This window comes from Vicugna pacos, chromosome 9, assembly GCF_048564905.1.
Source record: "Vicugna pacos chromosome 9, VicPac4, whole genome shotgun sequence".
NCBI lineage: Eukaryota > Metazoa > Chordata > Mammalia > Artiodactyla > Camelidae > Vicugna > Vicugna pacos.
In genome coordinates this window covers 57,292,227-57,315,168 of record NC_132995.1, presented here as the reverse complement: position 1 = coordinate 57,315,168, position 22,942 = coordinate 57,292,227, and the positions used below count along the sequence as shown (strand labels likewise).

General features: G+C 46.0%; 1 protein-coding gene and 1 long non-coding RNA gene across 2 annotated transcripts in view; one reads left to right on the top strand and one right to left on the bottom strand.

Moving 5' to 3' along the window:
* LOC140698239 (uncharacterized) overlaps nucleotides 1-22,942 on the bottom strand; it is a 102,563-nt gene that overhangs the window by 44,088 nt on the left and 35,533 nt on the right. The gene's annotated exons all lie outside the window — the stretch shown is intronic.
* Nucleotides 836-13,990, top strand: CD2 (CD2 molecule). The gene is made up of 5 exons (XM_015247490.3): nucleotides 836-971; nucleotides 1,124-1,429; nucleotides 5,442-5,672; nucleotides 9,789-9,911; nucleotides 13,190-13,990. The coding sequence occupies exons 1-5, from the start codon at nucleotides 911-913 to the stop codon at nucleotides 13,510-13,512; spliced, it is 1,044 nt and encodes a 347-aa protein (XP_015102976.1). The 5' UTR covers nucleotides 836-910; the 3' UTR covers nucleotides 13,513-13,990.

The following is a 22,942-nucleotide window of genomic DNA, read 5'->3' as shown; positions in this document are numbered from 1 at the left end:
TCGTTTTCTGTTTGTGTCCATCAGCACATCTCTCTGTATCTTTCCCTGAGTCACACGTTTCTTTTCCCTTTCTTTCTCCCAGACCTCTCTTGCTGCCTTTTCTCTTCTTAACTCTTCCGTTCCTTAACCATCTATAGTGTTAACCAACTTAAAAATGTTTTTTCGTTGTTCTGGTTGTTTATGGTATTTCATAGCCTCAACGCATTTTTGGCTTGTTTTGGAACACATTTTTATTTACCTAACTGTGAATTTCAGTATAGTTGTGAAATGTGCACTGAATGTAAGATTTGGGGATTTCAAGCATTTATAGCTGAGACTCAATTTATATTTGTTTCCCTTCATCACATAAACAGTTTCAGGACATTTTAAAATGCATTTTGAGAAAGAGGGAAAAAATCCACTTTTGTAAGTATTTTGTATGTATACATTTTCCAGTAGTTGTAACCATGCAATAGATAATCATGGTCTGCTGGCTATTCACTTATGGACATTCACCCACATTTCTATGTGGTCTTGTGAGGGGCGCTGCCACAGAATGGTTAGAAGACGGGCCGTGTGGCTGAATTTGTCTCCTTGTTAACTAAAGGGCGATCCTGCATGGTTTACTTAGACTCTCAGTTCCTCTTCTCTTCGATGGAGGAAATGAACTCCATCCAAGGTCATCGTGAGGAGTGAAATATGATAAGAAAACACACACTCATAAACACACCTGCTTTGGCAAAGGAACACTTGAGCGGGGTTGCTTTCCTGTGTGCGCGCGTGTGTGTGAGTGTGCATCTTCTACTATTACTATAAAGAAGAAAAGAAGAGAGGCACGTGGTTAAGCTCTCGGGGGTGGATTCCACTGGTCTCACTTCAGTTCCTTTTGTAAAGGGAGCTCAGAATCACAAGAAGGAAACTGACACCAAAGATGAGCCTCGCATGTAACATCTTAGCCAGCTGCCTTCTGATTTTCACTGTTTCCACTAAAGGTAAGTTGATGTGTGGGTCTCCACTGTCACCATTAGAAACTTTTTTGGAGACCATGAAGTGAGTGGAAGAGTCAAAGAGGTCACAGCCCAGCTTTCCCTGGCAGTGGCTCGCACGACTTCAGTAACTGTCTTTTTTCTTTTTTTTTTAATAGGTGCAGTCTCTGAAAATAAGCAGGTCATCTCTGGTATCCTGAACCATGACATCAACCTGGACATTCCTGATTTTCAAATGAGTGATTCTGTAGATGATATACAGTGGTCCAGAAGCGGAACCAAGGTCGCACAATTCAAAAGAAACAAGACACCTCAGCAGATAATGGACAGATACATGATATTAACAAATGGGACTCTGAAAATTAAAGATCTGAAGAGCACTGATAGAGACACCTACAAGGTAGCTGTATACAACACACAAGGAAAACACGTGCTGGACAAACTATTCGATTTGAAGATTCTAGGTAAGTGTTTGGTCTCTAAATTCCTCCACCTCAGTATGGGCACTGTTTAGCAGGTTGGGGAATAGCATTTAAGAAATGTCCCTAGCCCTGACTTTGGCCTTGAGAGAGCCTTAAAGGAATTGAATGCTCTCCTCCTGCCTCAGTGCAGGCTCCAGTCCTGTGGGAGAGACAGGTTCCACATGTGGAAATTCACAGCTCATAGACCCTCAAGTCTGCGCATCGCAAACTCTCTCTTCCGTGGTTGTGGGATGCGCGGCTGAGTGAAGAATCTGGATGATGATGGTATTAATCAAGGGGAGGGAGATTGATGGGCAGAAGAAAAACGTGATCATTCCAAGTGGACAATGAAGGAGCAAGCTCGATGTCGGGCTGGGGAGGGGAGGCTGGCTGATGACTAGAGGGTCTTCCATCCTGAAAGACAATGTCCAGCCAGGATGTCCTGAAGGAGTAGTTTGTTGTAAGGCAGAAAAGGGCTGGAAATAATGAATTTAAGGATGAATAGCCCCTGTTACTAACCTGCTCAACAACAGCATGATCAAAGGTGGAAGATGATACTTGCTGATATCTGTAGACAATGCACAAGGTGTGACTTTGTGTGTCTGTGCACGTCCCAGGAGGGCAGGAATGGATAGTGCCAATGGATGCTTGAAGACTAGCCAGGGCGCTGCTGTTCTCATCCAAGTGAAGTAGGGAGGACCTGCTGGGTGATTCTTAATTCAGGCTTCACGTTAGGATCAACTGAGGTGCTATTCATGTTACCAGTGCTAGGTCCTATCCCAGACCAATTAAATTAGGGTTCCTTGGTGTGGGGCCCGGGGCATCGTGGGCGCTAAACTCCCCAGGTAATTTTAATGCGCAGCCAGAGCTGACAGCCACTGGCCTAGACTAAAGGGTGCCAGTAAAACGCCTGAAGAATGATTACACTGAGAAAGGATGAACAAAGCGTCTTGAGCTTGGGAGAGAGGGAAGGGAAGTGGGAGTGGAGTGACATGGAAGCCGCAAGTTCAGGGGACACTAGGCAAGGCTTGGATCAGAAGTGAGAAGAGGAAGCTGTGTTTCGCTTGGAGAAGAAAGCAGGAACCCCAGCATAGGCACGAGCCAGGGATTCAGCGAGCAAATAAACATTTCTGTGCTTCACACAGAAAATGCTGCCAAAGAGGGGGCCCGGCCTCCTACCTAGGGTCACCTCCGGCCCTGCTCTCAGCACTCGGACCTGACCGCAGGCCCACTGCAATGATCACAGACACTGTCAACTTCCCTGCAAGCAACAGCTTTCCACACCCTAGTCCCGCGGCAGAAGGGAGCACACGTTCCAGAAATGGGGCGGGCGAGACAGAATGGAGCCAGAGGGGCCTCTGTGTGTGGGCTCTGGGAACCGTGGCTGGCATGACTTCTGCCAGCACGGACTCGAGGGTCCGGTTTTGAGCTTGAGCCTCACATCGTGCTTCGTTCGGCGGTGCTGTGAGAATAACGGCTACTGGCGAGGTGTCAGGTGCTTTGCTACGTGATCTTATTTGAGGTTCCCAACAATTCTGAGAGGTCGCTGTTATTACCCCCTTATTATCTATAAGGGAACGGAAGTGGCCTGACAGGAGCAAAGTCGGGGCCCAAACCCAAGGCTGTGTTCAGCAGGGATAGTGACACCCCTCCCCACCCCAAACAGCTTCACTGAGATGTAATTCACGTACCATAAAATTCACCCCTTTAAAGTGTATGAGTCCATGGCTTTTAGCATATTCACAGGGTTGTGCAACCATTACCACAGTCAATTTTAGAATGTTTTCATGACCTCAAAAATAAACCCTCACTCCTTGGCCAAAAGATGGAGATCATTCCATGACAGGATAGCCACCTTGCTCTGTGTGTGTGTGTCCGTCCGTCCAGCATCTCAATATGCGGTCCGATCACTGTTACTTGCCGCATGGTCTTGGATAAATTCCCTGTGTGTTCTGCGTCTAACTTTCAAAAAAATAAGTCCATGGGATGTTCAGGGGGATGGGACTTCAGGGAAACACTTAGCATAGGTGCCTCAGGCACCTGGGATGCAATTGTGCTTCCTCAGTGTAATGCTGTCTGCCATCTCTTTGTTCCTGCATGCCGCTCAGACTCCAATTTGGGCACCCACAACCCCTTAACAAGGGAACACTGCCGCCAACTGAAGAGGCAGTGGAAGGCTCCTTAAAAGCAGATGTTAGTAGAGAAGGCGTTGGTCCTGGCAACCTGGAGTTAAGGATTCTCACCTATGAGATGTGCTCGCTTGATTGAAGCACGCCGCTTGTAGGAAGCTATCTCACAGAAAGGGTGTATACAAATGTATGACTTCGACGGGCTGCTCATCCCTGGGTGGTTTATATCAGTGAAATGCTGGAAGGGATTTTAAAGTCCCCAGCAGTTAGAAACTTATTAACTAAATGAAGGACATATTATTTAAGAAGATGGTGGCGATGTGTATTTCTTGGTGTTTATAATGGAAAGAATTTCAAAATAGGTAAGTAAAGGGAAAAAAAGGCAGACAAACAATATGATCCAGTTTTAGTTTTTAAGACATTTATGTGCATGTGTGCATAGAAAACATTTGCTAAAGAGATACATCAGAACTTTAAGAATTGTTGACTCTGGGTAGTAGAATAGCAAGTGATTTTAAGTCTTCTTGAAATTTTGGGGATATTTTTATCAATTTGTACAGTGATGTCACTCTTATAAATAGTATTTCCATTTTGAAGAGACAAGTAAATGCCTTGGCTCAACTCCTAGACTCTCCAATGACCCTGTCTTGTTGTAGGATGATGTTTTTCCACCCTCTTCATTCTGGGTCACTCTGAGTTCTGGGATAGGAAGAAAACTTAATTTCTGCATGCCTATATATTGGGAAAGAGATGGAATTTGGTGAGAAAGTTCATGGGGAAGACATTGTTGTCTGGGAGTCATGGAAGGAGGGAATCACCAAAAAAAAGAAAAAAATCTATGTATTTGCATAATGAATGGAAAGACACTGAACGAGAAAGGTGGCAAGTCTGGGGACAGAGAGGAAAGGATGAGAAAAGAATGAGCTGACTGGACAGCTCGGAGGCGGTAGAGAAGGATCTGGACCCTGCCCAACTGATGCCAAGGCCACGGCCTTGTCTTTTGTGATGCAGCCTTCGAACAGTATTGTGTCAGGAGAGGCAAGGAGTGCACGATTGTGGCTGTAACAACTACCACCAGTATCGTCGGTATGATCAACGTGCCAGGGCTGTGTCACATGTCGTCCCTTTTGTGACAGGTGGGGGATGTTCTTCTCATCCTTCTCCTATGAATGAGCTCGGTGGGGTGCAGGGTGTAGCCGAGCAGCTTTGGGAGGCTAGAGGGGCTCTCTCCCCTCGGCCTCCTCCGAGCTTGAACTGCACACCTGGCCCCTGCTCCCAGGACCCTGCTGGGGGAGGGGGTTTTCATTTGTGACCAAGGCCTCAGGCCACACGCGTACCAATTCCTCAAGGTCAAGCTCCCAGCTGCACTAGATACACTGCCCACCCAGCCCCCAGCCCCGCATCCTAGCACCTGAGAATAAGGGGATCGGGCGTGGTAAACCCTTTACCCATAGTACTGACCATGGACTTGGAAAAGTGGGCTCCTCTCCTGACTTCCCATTTATCAGTGTGTACACTTGGACCATCCATTTAACCTCAGACCCTTGGGCACTTCATCTGTAAACAGGAAGGAAAACATTGGCCTCTCTGTTCCTTAGAATAATGTGATCATACATGTGGACACATTTTAAGATATAAAATAGCACATAAATATTTGATATGACTTTTTTTTTACTAATATAATGTATCTATAAACTATCGGAAATAAATGTGTTCTGAATGTGCCGTATAAATAAAATAGAATAGAAATGACTGTTGACAATAGCTAGGGGTCTCCGAAATTGCTTGCTGGCCCCAAACTCACTCACTTTCCCCTGTATAAACAGGTACATCTTTTACAATCCATAAATTGCCTAGTATGAGTTGGATCTTTATTTTCGTTTCAGAGATGGTCTCAAAACCAGTGATCTCCTGGAGTTGCACCAACAGAACCCTGATCTGTGAGGCAGCAAGAGTAAACGGCTCTAAATTAGAACTGTACATAAATGAGTCCAAGGTCAGGGAAGATCAGCAGATCATCAAATACAGGTGGAACACCAAATGGAAAGCATCCGTCAAGTGCGTGTCAAGTAACGAAGTCAGCAAGGAAACGAACGCGATGCCCATCAGGTGTTCAGGTGCGTAGTGGTCACTGGGCAGACACCTTAAGCTCACTTCACAAACACAGCCTTCCAGGCCCACAGCAGCGGACTGCTCCAGGGCATGGGTGCTTGAGCTGGGAGGCAGCCTTGGCTCAGGATGAGACCTGAAAGTATACCTCTTTCCCCTGGAACCCTTCAAGGGACGCCTTAGAGGAGAGAGGAGTTAGTGTTCTGGGGTTACCCATCTTGGGAGTCCTCCCACCGAGCGCAATTTAAACTCAGGCAACTCAGAAGATTCTCTTCTAGGAGAAAGAATTGTCAAATGGGAGAGATAAACGAGCTGCAAAGTTTATCTCCTACAGAGATAAACTTCCCAGAGAGGCAAACTGACTTGCCCATGATCCCTTGGCTAGTCAGTGACCATGACTGCGACTCCTAGGGCAACGATGGAGAAGGGAGCAAAAAGACTGCTTTCTGGACGGGAGATGGCCAGCACCTCCTATCAGAGACGGGGGGCAGAAAGGCTGTGGAAACCCTGGGAGTTAGGGGCTTGGGGAGAGGAAGAGCTTGAGGGCAGGGAGGACCGTGAACCAGTGTAGGAACGCTCTCCCTGCCTCAGAGCAGACAGCCCGGCGTTGGTGCCAGCACCAGGAAATCCTGACTCCAGGAGTCTAAGTTCTTCTTCCCTGGACCTCCAGTTTGGCACGACCCCCAGAAATAATTTTTGGGAGGCAGCCTGCTGTAGAACTCAGCTCTGGGTTGGGAGCCAGAAGCATAGACTTCTATCCTGGTCTGTCCAAATGGACCAGATGACCTGGACAGAGTTTCTGCCTGTCTCTGAGCTTCAGCCTTCTGGTCCACACAGAAGACAAGCCCTATGAACCCCGAGAGGTCACTCATCTGATACGCTGTGACTATTTTTCCAACGCTGTCTTGTCAGCCCCCTTGTAGCAAAACTGAACAAAAAATACTTATTTGGCCAGAGGCCCTGAGTTTCTACATGGACTATGTCTGGTCAGTGACCCTAGGGAGCAGCCCGAGCTAGTGTGAAGTCAGAATTAAGGCTTTTTTATGCACATTCTGAATAAGTTACCAGCTGCTGCATAACAAATGGCCCCATATTTAGTGGCTTAAAACATCCAGCAGTTACTGTCTTGCAGGTTTGGTGAGACCTGAATCTGGGAGTGACTTAGTGGGATGGTTCTGGCTCAGTCTTCCCCGAAGCTGCAGTCAAGATACTGGCAGGGGCTGCAGCCACATCCGTCAGGTGCAGGCGCTACTGGGGGCGGGGGGGCACTGGGCCGCCTCACAGCGTGGCAGCAGCTCCCCTCAGAGCAGCCAGAGCGAGAGCGACAGCAAGTGCTCGAGACAAAAGCCATGGTCTTTTACAGCTTAATCTCAGGAGCGAAAGAGATCCTGTCACTTCTGCTGTGTTCTGTCCACGAAGAGTCACTCAGGAAGGCCAGCCCACATTCAGTCGGGAGGGGGGGACTGCACCCAGCAGGAAGGACCAGGAGGCTGGGATCAATGGGGACCCTCCTAGGGTCTGCCCGTCACACGCTTAGAGCAGCATGCCCTCACCTCCTGTTCGTCCACCTGTCATCCCTGTGTCCCCCCTACACCGCGTCACTATGACACAGTGAATGAACGGCCCCTTCTCGACTACTCAAGCTCTTGTCCCCTTTCAGGAGGCCCTTGATTAGAGTTGCCAGATTTAGCAAATAAAAAGGCAGTGTAAATGTGTTCCAAATGTTGCGTGGGACATACTTATACTCAAAATTATTCATTGTTTAATCCAGACTTAGCCGGGCATCCTGTGTATTTCAGCTGCCAACCCTACTCCATGTTTACTTTAATTAGATCCCAACAGTTGAAAAAAAAAAAAAAGAATGCGCACGCAGTAGGGCTGGACGGAGGGAGGAAGGGCTTTGAAGGAAGCCAAGGTTTGACGCCTAGAACCTTCATGTCCCTTATTCTGTGGGGCAGAGTGGAGCTAGCCTGAGAAAGAGCCACTAGAGAGATGGGAGGAATACTTAGGGGGAAGCTGGGGAGGACGAGGCTGCTCCTGAGGACCCTTAAAGGGTTTCATCCTAAAAGGCCAAGGCCAGGGAGAGGGTACAGCTCAGTGGTAGAGTGTGTGCTTACATGCACGAGGTCCTGGGTTCAATCCCCAGCACTTCCATTACAATAAACAAACAAACAAACAAACAAATCTAATTACCCCCAACAAACCAAAACAAAAAGTGAATAAATAAAATATTTTTAAAAGTAAAAATAAAAGGCCAAGGTCAAGGCAGAGAGGACGATGACAAGACTTAACCACTTGGCTCAGAAGAGACGAGTATGAACTTAGAAGCAAAATACCAGGGTGAAGGCGCAGGTCTGGACACCCAGGAAGGACTCCCCCATGTAAATTCACGGGCACGTTATCTCCAAGGAGGAGTCTAGGAAGGAGTGTGGCTGGATTTAGCGACTGTGAGAACACAGTTTTGAATGACAGAGCCACAGCTGCCTCCGTCCAAGACACACTGGATCGTCCCCCACAGAAAGCACCCGGAGGGACTGGCTGGACACACCTGTGACCAGACTGTGTCCTACATTCCCCAGGGTGCCCAGATAAGGGTGTGGTCACCCTGTCTGAGGACTCAGAGAAGACGAGCAAGTGGCTGTATGGCTTAGCCCGATGCTCCCAACTTGTCCGAGGCCTGCCCTGGGCCCCCCCAGCCTTCTGGGCCAGACCCCGGGAAGTCCTCGGCTCAGCCCGAGGCGGCCGCCATCGGCCCTGGCCCTTCCTCCGAGCAGGCAGAGCCTAAGGGATCCCCCTTCCGTTCCCTGCCCAGCTTCACAGAAGGTTAGGATTATGCCTGTTTCTCTAGGGGAAGCCCCTTCATCCACAGCGCATAGAGAGGCTATGTCTCTGGGTCAGAGAGAGACCTGGGAAAGAAAGCAAGGATCGACAAACCACTGCCGTCGGAACATCTGTGTAGCTGGGTTTCTGAGCCTCTGGCTTGCTCCTGGGCCCAGCCTCGCTTCACGTGCAACAGCATCTTCCTAGGAACGTTTGGCCAGAGAAGGGTTTCCTTGTGACTTTGAGCTGAGCTCCGTTTGTTCTCCAGATGTACGAGCACCCTGACCCCTGCCCCCAGCTGCTGCCTCTCTGATTGCTGTTGACTCACAAAGGGGCAGGCGGCCCAGCACCCCTCCCGGGAAACAGCTCCCAGAAACGCCGGTGCACAGAGCTGTAGTCAGAGCAGGCCCTTGTCTTCGCGTATAGTTTTACAGTTTACAAAGCACTTTCACATTCATTATCTGATTGACTTCCAACAGTCACCTGTGATCTAAGTGCATGATCTCCATTTTTCAAAGAAAGGAACAGGCTCAGAGAGGTAGAATAACTTGCCAAAGGTCACACAGCTCTTGTCTAGAAGAGCCTGCACTCAGAGCCATTTCTCTTAACACAAAGTCATTGTTATCCTCATTGCATTAGGGCAACTGAAGGTCTGTGGGCTGACGGTCTAGTCAACACCTGCTGCTAACTCACTGTGTGTCTGAGTTTCTCTCACAGTTTGGGGAAAATCTGTGGTCAGAGAGCTGGGCTGGACACATGAAACATGTCCCCCAAGTCTTTGGAAACTGCCTGGTCAAGAGGGTTAGGGAAAAAATCATGCTGTAGGAGGGCAGCCAGAAATGAAGCTGGATAAATAGTGCAGAAACATGGAGATGAGGGACTGCTTAAAGGAATCACACAGGAAAGGACACAGTGTGGCCTCAGGCAACTCATCCTCCCTCTCTGGGCCTTGTCTGCGAAGCTAGAGGTGACGCTAGTCTCTAAACTCTTTCTCAGATCTAAACTTCTGTGACGTTCTCCCTGATACGGGGCAGGGGACAGCGCCTTGGCACATGAAGAATCAGGCATCTCTGGTCCAGGAGAGCAGTCCTCCAAGGAGCCTTTGGAGGGGCTTAGCCTGGACCCGGTGCCCCTTCAGGCAGTGACAGAATCCACCAGCCTCCGTGAGCTTGGCCTCTGTGAGAGTAGAAGTCACATCGAGCTCTTTTATCTGAACGGCAGGAGGCAAGAGTCCTTGGCCAGAGCAGAGAAATGGCCCTCTGCCCAGGACCACCCCTTCCATCCCACGTCCATTCCTCTTGCAGAGAAAGGTCTGGATATCTATCTCATCATTGGCATTTGCGGAGGAGGCACCGTCTTCCTTGTCTTTGTGGCACTACTCATTTTCTACATCAGCAAGAGGAAAAAACAGAGCCGTAGGAGAAACGGTAAGCTCCCCCCCTGCCGTCCCCCTGCAGGCCCGCGTGAAATCCCCGTGGAAACAACTCATGGGGCTGGCACTCAGAGTCTGGAAAGAAAATAATGGAGACGGGTAGTTTCAGAATGTCAGGGCTGTAACTGGCGGTTACAGTTTGTTCCATTTTGTGGTTAGCTTGATTTTTGAAAAACAAATTCTCGGTGGTGACAATGTGGGAGCTTTGAGAAGCTGAATCCAGGCGGCCTCACTGGAATCCACCACCTGAGGCTGACTCAGTGTGAGGCTCTGTGGACAGATTTCCAGTGAGCCACGTATATCTACGTGTGCAAAAAGATTAGCTTCAAAACTCCATTTCCATGAACAAACATCTCGTCCTCTCCTGAGGGGGTGGCCAAGATGTGTTGAGGATCAAGCTCCTGGGAATACAGGTAAAATTTCAGGGCACCGGGGACTCACAGGAATACATTTGTTCCCAAGCTGGATGTTAATACCTCTTTCCAATTGGCTGTTCCGAGGGGGTATGTTAGGGCTGCAGAATGTTTCTTCCTTGAATCAGGCCTGACAACCCACCAAGAATGAAAATGTTATGTTCATAAGTGGGGAGCTGGCTCAGGGGGTATCCAGGCCAACTGAGGCAGCATGTTTGGATAATGGTGTCCTTGTGGATGCTGGGACAGGGGTGCTGGGACCCCATGTTGCAGCTGGGTCCTTCAAGGGTTGCCCAGCCATCAGCAGGACATGCGGCCAGGCGGGCAGGTCCCTCAGGTTCTGTGCAAGTTCCCATTCACAGCAGGACTGGGTCCCCTACACGGGGTCTCTCCCAGGAGCAGGCCCAGTGTGTCCCTGCCAGCTGCCGCCTGGACCACCCAAAGAACGACCTGGTCTGAACCTGCCCAGGCAGTGGTGGCCTTGAACCACCTTTGGCTCTGGCTTCCTCAAATCAGACATCTTTCCCCAGGCCTCTTTCAGGCCACTGCCCCTCCGCCTCATGTCCCGCTACACCCCTGCCCCCAGCATGGCCCCGCGCTTCCACCACCGTCTCACACACACTCTCCGCTCCAGGGGAACAGAATTGTTGGTGGAGACCCATCGGCACCCACAGCCTCCTCACTTCTGGGCCCTGCTCTGGCAGTTCTCGGCCCCCTATCCCCCTGCAGGGGCTCTTTCCTTCTCTGCCTAATGGTCAAAGATCACGCATCCTTCCAAGGTGGACCTTGCATGTCACCTAAGACAAGGCAATCTCTACTTTCAACAGGCTGACTGGACAGCGTGATGATTGGCTCAAGTTGACAAAGCAGTTGGCTGTACCAGGCACTGATCTCTGTAATATATTTATATTATATATATATTTCTTTATATTCATTATCTCACTCAACTTTCTGAGTGATCTTATGAGATAGATAATATTCATTCAGACACAGAAGTTTAATTCAATGAGGTCAAATGATTTGCCCCAAATTCTACGGCCAGGAGGCTGAGTTAGGATGAGGGTAAGGTGAACCCGGAGCTCAGGGTGCAAAACTTGAGGATATCTTCCCCCTTAGAGTTGACCCTGCCCTTGCACAACCCCAGGAGTTAGGCCTTCTTTGGTTTTGTGCCCTTGGCGTCTGCTTGCTTCAATCTAGTCCTGGCCCAGGGTTGAGTAACCAGGAGATATGGGGAGGGAGGAGAGCACTGAGGTTGGAGGAATTCCACGAAGCAGCCATGTGGGCAGGGGCTGAAGTTGCAGGCATGGGCTTCCAGGTCCCCCGTCCTCCTCTGACCCGGCAGGCTGCACAGAGCCAAGCCAGCCTGAGGCCTCAGCCAGTTGGCCACACCCCGCTCCTCCAAGAACTCATGGGGCTCTTTGCACCTCTCTGGTGGCCCTGGGTCCTCACCAGAGACTGACTGTGATTCGCAGTGTCGGTTCGTTGCAGCCACTTACTTGGCTTCCTGAGGACAATGCTTGTGTCTGAGCCATCACTGCCACTTAGCAGTGGCACCTAACACCTAGAAGATGGGGGGAAAATGTTCAAAAACCAAATGAACAAAACAGTGGGTGAACAGAAGAGTAAGCAAACGGCCAGCCCAAGCTTGCCGTATGGAGATGCAAAAGGACCGCCCACTGCCCTGCAGCTGGGAACTGGGATTGCCAGAGCACTTTCCGGGGCCTCCTGGCCTGACCTCTGCTACCTGGAGGCACCAAAGGTGGCACAGAAACTGTTTCTCCTTTTCTGTGCATTTTACTTTTTGTGCTTCGAGCACACCAGCCTCTCCACGTCAAAACCACAACGTTTGACTTTGAGTCTTCAGATTTAAAGCCCCCAGGCCTGGATTTCTAGCAGTTGAAAGAGGCCGTCTGAACTGGCATTAGCACCCAAAGTTGCAGGACGATGCTCAGAGCGGGCGTGTGCTTCCTAAGCCGCATACCCCTGCACCAACGTGAGCGGTGGTTCATGCACCCCAGGGGAGCCCCTCTTCCGAGCTTTCTCCAGAGCACTGCAATGATGGCTTTGGGCACAGGGACCAGATTACCCAACCTGTAGCCCAACGGAGGCCAGAGGGCCAGCGGGAACCTCCAGGCCTAGAGCATCTGAGCATCTGCACAGATTTCCTGTGTGATTTTAAAACAGCAAAGGAAAAATTACATTACTGTGAGTCGTGGGCCTGTCTTCATGGGCTGCCATCACAGAAAGCAGAAAATCCCAGAGGGGTGACCAGAGGAGGAATTCTTTTCTTTCCAAGCCCAAGAGGACGGCGCTTGCTTATGAATTTCTGGGAAACTATTGTTTCTAAGAATTAAAAACTCCTTGCATATAACCCAACCCCTCACCAGAATGAATGTGGGTCACATTACAGGAGAACTGGGGGAAAGGCAGATCTAACAGAAAGACCCACCTGAAGGCAGGTAGTTGACAATGTCTTCTCTGACTACTTAGGTCCCATGACAAGGGCTAGAACCCTGAGGTGCTCTCAAGGTGTGGCCCCTGGGGTGACTCGGAGTCAGGGCTCTGGGGTCTGGGTGCCCACTTTGTTCTCGAGAGACCCAAAGCCTTTCACACATCTCGCCTTTGGCTCCCTGAGTTTTCTAAAGCCTTGGACTCTCACTCTCCCTTGATGGTGGGCATTTCTGTCTCCCCTTCAAGACCTGGAATCTCTGGAGGGTAGAGGTGGCTTCTGCTTCCTCATTGCGTGCACCAGAGTAGCTGGCATGACGCCTTGTACATAGGAGGCATGTTCAGTAAATAGTTGCACTGATCTTGATCATATCTTGCCAAGAAAACTCTTCAGAGGTTTTTATTGTTGCAGATGAGGAGCTGGAGACAGGAGTGAATAGAGTGACCCCTGCCGAGGAAAGGGGACGGAAGTCCTACCAAATTCCAGGTTCAACTCCTCCAAATCCAGCCATGTCCCAAACTCCTCCAACACCTGGCCATCGTCCCCAAACACCTGCTCATCGCCCCCAGGCACCTGCTCATCGTCCCGGGCCTCCTGGCCCCCGTGTCCAGCACGCACAGAAAAAGAGGCCTCCTCCTACCCCGGGAACACAAGGTCACCAGCAAAAAGGCCCTCCCCTCCCCAAGCCTCGAGTTCAATCTAAACCTCTCCGTGAAGCCGAAGAAAACGTGTAACTGTCTCCTCACTCAGTTGCCACCTTCTTCTAATGAAAAGCAATAGGAATGGTCCTTTCTTGGAGAAGGCACTGTGGAATTTCTCCACTCCAGATGTGTACGCCCGCACTTCCATCACGGGTGTTCTATGAGCAGACCCTGATCGCCAGCTCCCAAGCTCAGGAGCCACTATCATGTCTGCACCTTCTGACTCAGCCACCTGATCTGACATCTGGCATCTCTGGCCTCCACACAGACCTCTACCACACCAGGAAGAGAAAAATAATAAAAATGCAAATATTAGGATGATCAGTGACTAAGTACAAAATCCTAGAGATCGCCTCAGACCACGTGCAGGTGTCAGATGTCAAGCGGTCGCTGTGCCTGTGTCTCCCTGCGAGCAGTCTGCCTGTTTGGGACACTGTTGGGTTTCTTATGTGCCTGATGGGCAGCTGCTCACTGTCTCAGGAATAGAAGTGAAATAAAAGCCTTGACTTGACCACAGTGTTTACTCATTGTTAGAAAGGAGCCCAACATCCAGCTGCTGAATGCAAAAGAGACTGGTTAGTGGGGTGTGACAGCAGGATCAAATTGGGTCACCCCAGTTTAACTGGGCCACCTTAATCCCCACTAGAACAACCAGAATCCACTCCCCAGGTCTCAGCTGCAAAGCTGGACCCACAACCTATTGGTAGATTTATATAACGAATTGAAATCTTTATGAGCAAACTTCAACGAGAAACACCAGAAACCGTAACTGTTTGGGTCTCATTTCCTTGACTGCTCAGACGCGATCACAGTGATCTGTAGACCTCTCCTTCAGAAGAGGGGGCTCCATGAACACTGGGGTTCTGTGAGCCTCCCAGACAATGTCCAGAGGGCAAGCTAAGAGACAATTCAGTTGAATCAAATCCCAAGTCTTAAGTGACCATTATTAAAAGGTCAGACCCCACCAGCACCAAGCAGTCATGCTAGCTGTACTTTGGGGGAAGTGGGGGAGAAAAAAAAAACAGTTTACAGTTGAGGTTCTAAATCAATAGATGGTAAGAAGGCACCTGCTTTGAAATGTTGGTACCATGTTGTTTGTGGTCCCATCCGCCCGCCTTCTCCTGGCTGCTTAGACTTGCTAAAGCTTGTAAAGCTCTGGCAGGAAGCTCTGAGGTCTAAACCACAAAATCTATGTGTATTCAGGACTTCCTGTGAGAACTCAGTGAGGGTTGAACTGCTCTTTTCTCTGAACCTGAGCATCTATTGTTTTAGCACCTAGAGTTAATTATTAAGAATAATGTTGAACGTTGTTGAGGCCCATAGCTTCCTGAAATTAAACACAAAATCCAGTCAAGTGACAGTCACCACAGATCTACACCTAGTAAGAGAAATGAAGGTCTTAGCACTGCCCACGTCTTCATTCCTCCCTGCAGCCCTGAGTGAGTCCACCAGCCATCCTGCCAGAATGGCTCCTAACCCATTGCCTCCCAGAAGCCCTCCTCAGCCTTTCCAGCCCTGCACTCTGCCTTTCTTCTGAAATCCTGTGGTCTCACATATGGGTCAGAACATCTATGGCCTGTAACTATCCAACCCTTTAGAATTTACTCATTCAACAAACATTTATTGAACTTCTGCTGTAAACCAGGCTCTGTGCCAGGTACTAGGAGAACAGAGGTATACCTTGCATCTTTGCTTTCAAGGTGCTCACCATCTAGTTGGGGGAGCGGTGGACTGATAACAGGATAAATGTAACACAGCATGATAAGCATACGTTAGAGGCCAGCACAGGGGCCCAAAGGAAGAACTTGGAATCCAGATTGGGTAGTGGGGCTGGGGTGACACAGAAGGCTTCCTGGAGGAGGTGGCATTTGAATTGAGTTGTAATTGGTTAGTAGAACTGATGAAGCAGAAGTGCAGAATTACTCATGCAGAGGGAGAAGCATGAGCAAAGCTCTTGCCAGCTACCTGTTTATGTAAGTGTGTTGTTCCTTTTCCCACTACCATATTTCATCAATTTGAAGATAACTACTGATTTTAACTGGCACCATTATTTCCTAAGCCATAAGAAAGAAAAAACATTCTCAGTTACATTGTAACAAATGCTCAGACACATTCAATGTTATGCCCAATTCCATTTCTGAGGTGTTAAAATGTGGAAAAAGTGCATTTTAGAACTGATGAAATGCACACTTAGTAAGCTTCATGAAGACGTTGACCGTTTCTCCGTATCGCCCATACCACTTCATTGAAAAAAATTTATATCACTAAGCCAATTGATTCAATGGGTGAGTACAGTCTTGATGGATGAGGGAAAAGGAAGCAAACATATGAAGCAACTACATATGTAAGGGATGCTCCCCGGCCTGCTGGAACCTCCGCTGTGAGGCGGAAAGCGAGCTCTGTGCTGCAGGCACCCCTGCTGGGGTTGTGTGACCTCTACCTCCCGCTCCGCCTTTCCCAGAGCGTGGACTTTCTGAGAAGCGGTCAGAGTGGCTGCAAAAAATAAAATGCTGGTGATTCAGTAGCTTAGGTTGGGCCTGGGCCTCTGTTATTTTTAACAATAATAATTTTGATGCTTATTCAAGTGGGGAACCCCAGGTCTACTGGTCCTCCAATTACTAACCACCAGTGACTGGTCCTATTTGAGGATTTTATAGATTTAAAAAAAAAAGAAAAAACAGTGACAATCTACTTTACTAGTCCTCTGCAGGTAATTTCTACTACAAGGAACTCAGCCTGGCTGGAGAATATATTTAGGTAAATTGAGGCACAGGAACTTCCCAGAGTGTCACATGAAGATGGAAAAGTCCAGTCTTTCTGATATCCTTCCAGCTTCCCTAAAAGCAATCTGACCCTAGCATCTGGGTCAGCCTAGCTCCAAGGGGACCTTGGCTGTGGACTGGTAATTTCATCTCAGTCTTACTTGCGCCATCTCTAGGGTGGGCTCCTCAGGGCTCGCCTGTGCTGGCTGGGCTGTAGCCACATGGTTCCTCAAGCTCACCCGTGTGTTCCCCACCACAGGGAATGTGCTGACTGAATGTCCTGACCCACTGGTCAGGGCTGCCATAGGGAAGGTGCTTACGCAAATGTTGGGAGATGGTGATCAGTTTCATGGGTTTAAGTGCTGACCCCACTACCCACATTCTTCACCTGGTTCTTCACCTGTCCACACTCCTCTTTCAGGACTCACATTGAGGGTCATCAAAGAGGCCTTTCTTGGCCCTTGAACTCAGTGTGACATGAACCCCATCTCATCTCTGTGTCTCATTCTTTGGTCCTCCGGTTCAAACTAGGAGGAGGCCCACAAGTACTGGAATCAGAAGGCTCTGATCTCACTTTGCAAGCTTGAGTAATTTATTCAGTCTCTTTGAACACTGGTTTCCTCATCTGTAGAATGGGGATAACGCCTCCCAGGGTTAACTAGAAATAATGTATATAAATGTAACTGGGATGTCCTGGTGTGCAGAAGACATCTGATAACTGTGAGCTTCTTTCTGGCTTGAACCTGAGAAGTACCCTGGATAGAAGATGTAAATGGCTCAGTTATTGGAAAGAGACACAGCCTATTACAAATTAATAAATAAGCACTCTGTGAGGTGACTTAGCGTGCTGTGTGATTCACCTGGGTTAGTTTCCTAACATCTGGCCATGTGGGACAGATGGGTAAAATCCCACACCAGGGGTATTAAAGCTAAAGAAAAGGCCTGTGGCTCCGCCCCATGAAGCCTAGATTGAGCCACCAGCTTGTGGTCACCTTCTTGGCCCCATAAGCAGGGCCACCTTGATAACACATCTGGACATTACTCCACAAGACAAAGTTTAAAGACATAGGAGGGTGGTCTATTCACAGTAATAAAGAGCACGGGAAGGGGAAGCAGGGGAAATTCTGGTCTTTCTGATAGCCTACCTCTGATAGAGTGTGAGACTGACCCACTGGTCAGGGCTGGCATAGGGAAGCAAATGTTGGGAGATGGTGATCAATTTCATGGACTTAAGCAGTCATGCAGCCCTGGAGGTCCCAGATGAACAGATGCAGCAGGCCCAGCCACATGGACGTGGATGGCGAAGGCAATACCAGGATTGCAGGGAGCGGTCTTCAGGGAGGGAACAGGGCAGGGGTAACGGTAAGGCAGGGGAGTTTCTGGTTAGGAATAGCAGCTTAACTCATGCACCATCCTCTACTCCCTTCTGAATACCAACACATGTAACATTAAACTTCACAAAAGTGAAAGACATAAACCACAAGGACAAAGAGAACAGAAGAAGAAGGGGGAAAAAAAAACCAACAGAAGCACAATTGAAAACAGAGGGGTTAAATACACCTTACCTACTGAATGCTGGGACTGAGTTGTTACCCCACCCAGCTTGCAGAAAATAGGAAGAATATTCAAGATATTTTTAGGCAGGATATTGGAAAAGATTTCTCAGATCAAAAAAATCTTATCAAAAAATCTTAATCAAAAAAGACCTAAGACACTGACATCCAGGGTTTCTTAGTAAAACCACCAAACTAGATGAAGAAGACTTCACCAAGAGTGCAGTCCACAGCCACTAAGCCCCTCCTTTTCACACAGATTTCAGTCTTTAATCTTCCTCCATCTCCAGATACAGTCACACTGGGATTCAGATTTCAACATATAAATTTTGGTGGACACAATTTAGTCCATAACAGTGTTGAAGTGCTGTCAAGTGTTTCTAAGGGCAAGAAAGCTCCATGTGCCTCATGGAGAAAAGCCATGTGTCAAAGAAGCTTCATTGAGGCATAAGTTACGGCCTGTGGGCCATGAGTTCAATGTTAATGCATCAACAATGTATCTCAGGTTAGGCATCTTTAAACAGAAACACATAAAACAAGGTTACGAATTGATCAGCTGATCAAAATATCGTGACCAGAGGTTTCCAGGAACCTAACCCTGTATCTCCCCTGAGAGCATGGTTCGGCATTTGCTAGTTCAGTGTGTGTGGTGACTTCTAGGACACAGCCACGATGAGTAATGAGAACTGGGTACGTGCTGCTTTTTTCTTCTTGCGCTACCTTCAGATTAGCTCCCCTCACTCTCTCTGCTACCACCACACTGACAGGACTGTGGCTGAGGTTTGCTGTGGTGACGAGGCAGGGATTGGAGAGCAAGGCTCCTTTACAAGCTCTCGCCTGACCTACCCTTTCCTACCCTGGGTTGTGGACACCCATTCTCTGGTATCCCCTTGCTCACACTCTCACTCACGAGAGCCTTTGGTCTTCTCAGGGTGTTCTCAGTTTCAGGTTAGTTTTTCACGTCCATGCTTCTTTGTCTTCAGTACGTCTGTAGTTTGCCAAGAGTTAATTTTGGAGGAAAGGGCCAGCAGCACAAGCTGGTTCCATTGGTGTGTCAGAAATTTGATAAGGGGGGTGTTAGTAATATGACGCGAGAACAACCAAGTGGAAATATCAACTATGAAAAATACAGTAATTGAAACAAAAGGCATAATAGCTGGGATAAGTAGCAAGATAGATACAGTGAAAGAATGAATCAAGGAGCTGGAATATAGTCCTGAAGACTTATTCCAGAAGGCAGGGGCAAATGTAAAGAGATTTTTAAAATTAAAAGAAATACTAAGAGATATGAGGGATAAAATACCAACATTCAGATAAGAGGGATATCACAGGAGGAAAAAAGAACATGGGGAGAAAAATGAAGGCTATGATATGGAGCCAAGCAGAAGAGATAGGAACCCCCCAAATTAGACCCATTACTATGAAAGAGAAAGCAACTCACATACAAAAAAAAAAAACAGGCATCAGATTTACATTGGAGTTCTCAGTAGCAACACTGGATGCAAGGAGATAAAAAACAAAAACTATTTTTAAAGTGTTGTACATAGAATTTTATATTCAGCCAAATTGATATAGAAATGTGAGGCTACAATACAAAATATTCTGGCTATTACAAATATATTTTCTGACATACAAAATCTCAGAAACTGTGCTATACATTGACTCATTTTGAAAACCCTTGGAAGAAATATTCAAAAAAGAGAGAAATTAATGCAACAGATGTTGTGGAGAAATGTGGAGTTAGGGTTGTCAAATAACCTAGCAAAACTGTTGTCTTAAAAAAAAAAGGTGAAGATTAAAGGAAAAAAGCAAAGGAAAAACTATGTTCCTAAGATCCCAGAACTAACACCTGATCTAGGTTGTATCAGTGTCGTGTGGCTGGGTGTGGCTGCCATTGTTGTTGCGTGTAGTGTGGGTGGGACAGGGGAAGCAGAGTCCCAAGAGGTGAGAGAAGATATTAATCTAACTGTCTTGTTGGAGGAGAGGAAACAGGTATCGATATATTTAATAAGTCAGGAAGGAAATAAACAAGTATGTCTCCTAAGGTAAGAGCAAACACTGTAAGAACAAAAATAAAGTGTGTTCTTTAAACCAGCAGAAGAAAATCGTATCTACTCAAAGAAGAATGAGAAGTTTAAAACAGAACAAAAAGATACCACGAAAACTACAAAATAAGGTGGCAGAAACAGTCTTAGCATAGAGTGATTATAATAAATGTACATGGATTAAATTACCAATCGAAAGTCAGAGCATCTCAAATTGGACACTTTAGAAGATCCAACAATACATTGTTTACAGAAGACAAATTTACAACAAAAGAATGTAGAAAGACTGAAAACAAAAATATACCAAGCAAATAGGACCCAAAAGAAAGATGAGGCAGCAATCTTAATACCTGACAAAAGAAAATTCAAGGGACAAGGAAGGAAATCATACACTGGTAGAAAGAATAGTAGAGCAAACACATATGCACCTAGGAATACTACCTCAAAAAATATAAAATGACAACTGATAGGACTTGACCAGAAGTAGATGAATCAATCATTTTAGTTGGAAGTTTAAACACAAGAAAGTATACAGAGGAGAAAAATGAGCCTTCAGAAATGAATAGATTAAGCCAAGAAAAAAATAAGCAGTGATATAGAAAATCTGAATATTTCAGTCAATAATCTCAATTTATCTGTAGCCAACAGAGTACATATTCTTTTTGAAACACAGAAAACAGTTTTAAAAATTAATCACAGACTAGGCCACAAAGGAAATTATAAGAAAGTCTAAAGGATGAGTGTGATTCAGATTATAGTTTTTGAGCATAATGAATTAAATTGGAAAATATTTTTTAAAAGATAAGGAAAAGTATAATCTAGTTCAGACTACTGGAAAACATTATTTTACTAGAAATACATTATGTCTAGAAAAATAGAAACCATGATATTAAGTAATACTTGGGTTAATAATAGTCACCAAGGAAGTAAATATATAAAACCAAACGATAATGAAAGTACCTCACGTCGAAATTCTAAGACCACATCTACAGTAGCAGTTAGAGACAGATATATAGTTTTAAATACATTTATCAAGATATAACACATGTTGAAAACAAAGGATAATATTCAGGAGGATGAGAAAAGAATAAGCAAAGAAACAGAAAGAAAAGAAATAATAATAAAGGTGGAAGAAATCAATGAAATAGCAGATAACAACAACAGAACTAGAGGAGATTAATAAAGCCATAAACTGGTGCTTTAAAAAGACCTGGGGTGAGATGACTTAAGGGAAAAAAGAGAACAAGAAGACCCAAATAGAAAAAACAAAACAAAACAATGCTAAAGAGGAAATAACTACAAGTGCAGCAGAGATTCAAGAACTAATAAAAGAGTGTTATGAATAACTAACCATACACTAATACATTTTTGTATTAATGTATTAATCAAATTAATACATATTTTGATACAGTTCTTGGAAAACAGAAAAAGCAAAATTCGCCCAAGAAGAAATACAGAACGGGAACAGACTCTGAGGCATTAAAAACTGATACATTATTGGAGATCTTACTTTAGAATGAAATGTCCAGTGAGTTTGTAGAGGTGGCATCTAGAAATGTCCACAAGCATTAATTTCTATCTTATGCAAGTAATTTCAGAAAATAGAGAAAGAGTAAAAACTGCCCAGCTCAATTTATGAAGTTAAAACTAAATAAGATTAATTCCAAAACTGAATAAGAATAATGTAAAAAAGGAAAATGAGTTTATTTCACTTACAAATGTAGATTTAAAAATCCTAGATGAAATATTAACAAATGAAGCCAACATTATTTTTTTAAATATAAATACGTCACGATCAAGCATAGTTTATCCAAGAAATGTAGGGAAACATCAACATAAAAATAATCTATCAATAAAATTACAAAATAGCTCAAAGGAGGAAAATCATGATTATATCAGTATATGAAAAAAATTTTTGATTAAAAGCCTTAGCATAGTAGGAAGAGAAGATCCAGCCATGTTAACTAACTTATCCCCTTCTAATTATCTAACTTATCCAACTTCTAAGTTGACTTGGATGCATGGTTGCCAAGGTAAAGACTACACTTCCCATCCACCCTTGCTACTAAATATGATCCAGTAGTCAGGCTCTGATCAAAGGAATGTGTTCTGAGCCATCCGACAGTATCAAGCGTTCACTCAGCATTTGATCTGACAGATTCACCCCAGCATGTATATACCTTACAGAAATACCTGCACAAGCCCATTATATCTGTTCTTACAAAGAATTATAGGTAAACTAGGTGGTGACCAAGAGAATGGGTAAATAAAATATGGTGCTTGTGCAGAATTTTAAGCAATTAGAAACAACAAATTGAGTACACAGCAACAAGGAGACATCTTCAAAACAGTACTGCTAACGAGTTAGTGTTTGCCAGGAGAGAGCAATTGTTAAAGGATAAATGAAGGAGTTCTTTATAGTGATGGAACAGTTTACTATCTTCAGTGTGGTATTTATACAAATCTATACATGGGACAAAATTACATAGACCTATGCACACACATGGACTTACACACACACACACACACACACACACAAACACACACAGAGGTCATGTGAAAACCAGATAAAATCTGTGATTTAGTTAAAAGGAATATACCAATATCTATTTCCTGCTTTTGATATGGTAATAATGTTATAAAAGATGTCACCATTGAAGAAAGCTGGGTGAAATGTTTACTGGCCTCTAGGTAGTATTTTTGCAATTTCTTAAGAATTTATAATTACTTTACCATTACAAAAAAACTAGGAGAAAAGTTGGGTGGTTAAGTCTATTGACTATTCCAGAACAATGAGACATTTTTGCAGACAATTACAAGTCTATAGGAGAAATCAAAAGTCAGCCAGCAAACACCATCCAATCTATGCAGTCAGAGTCCAGAAACAATAGCAGAACTAGAGGCAAAGCAGTCAGGGGTATCATTATCTTTGCTCTTGCTGTAATTTTATTTCCTGACCAAGAATATCACGATACACTTGTTGTGGCAAAAGGCTGCTCTCTGGCTTATAGGTGCAGGGATGTGCAGAGCTTGGTGCTCAGCAATGAATGCTCTGTTCTCTTTATTACAGCAGTGAATGAGTCTTAATCTTAAAAAAAAAAAA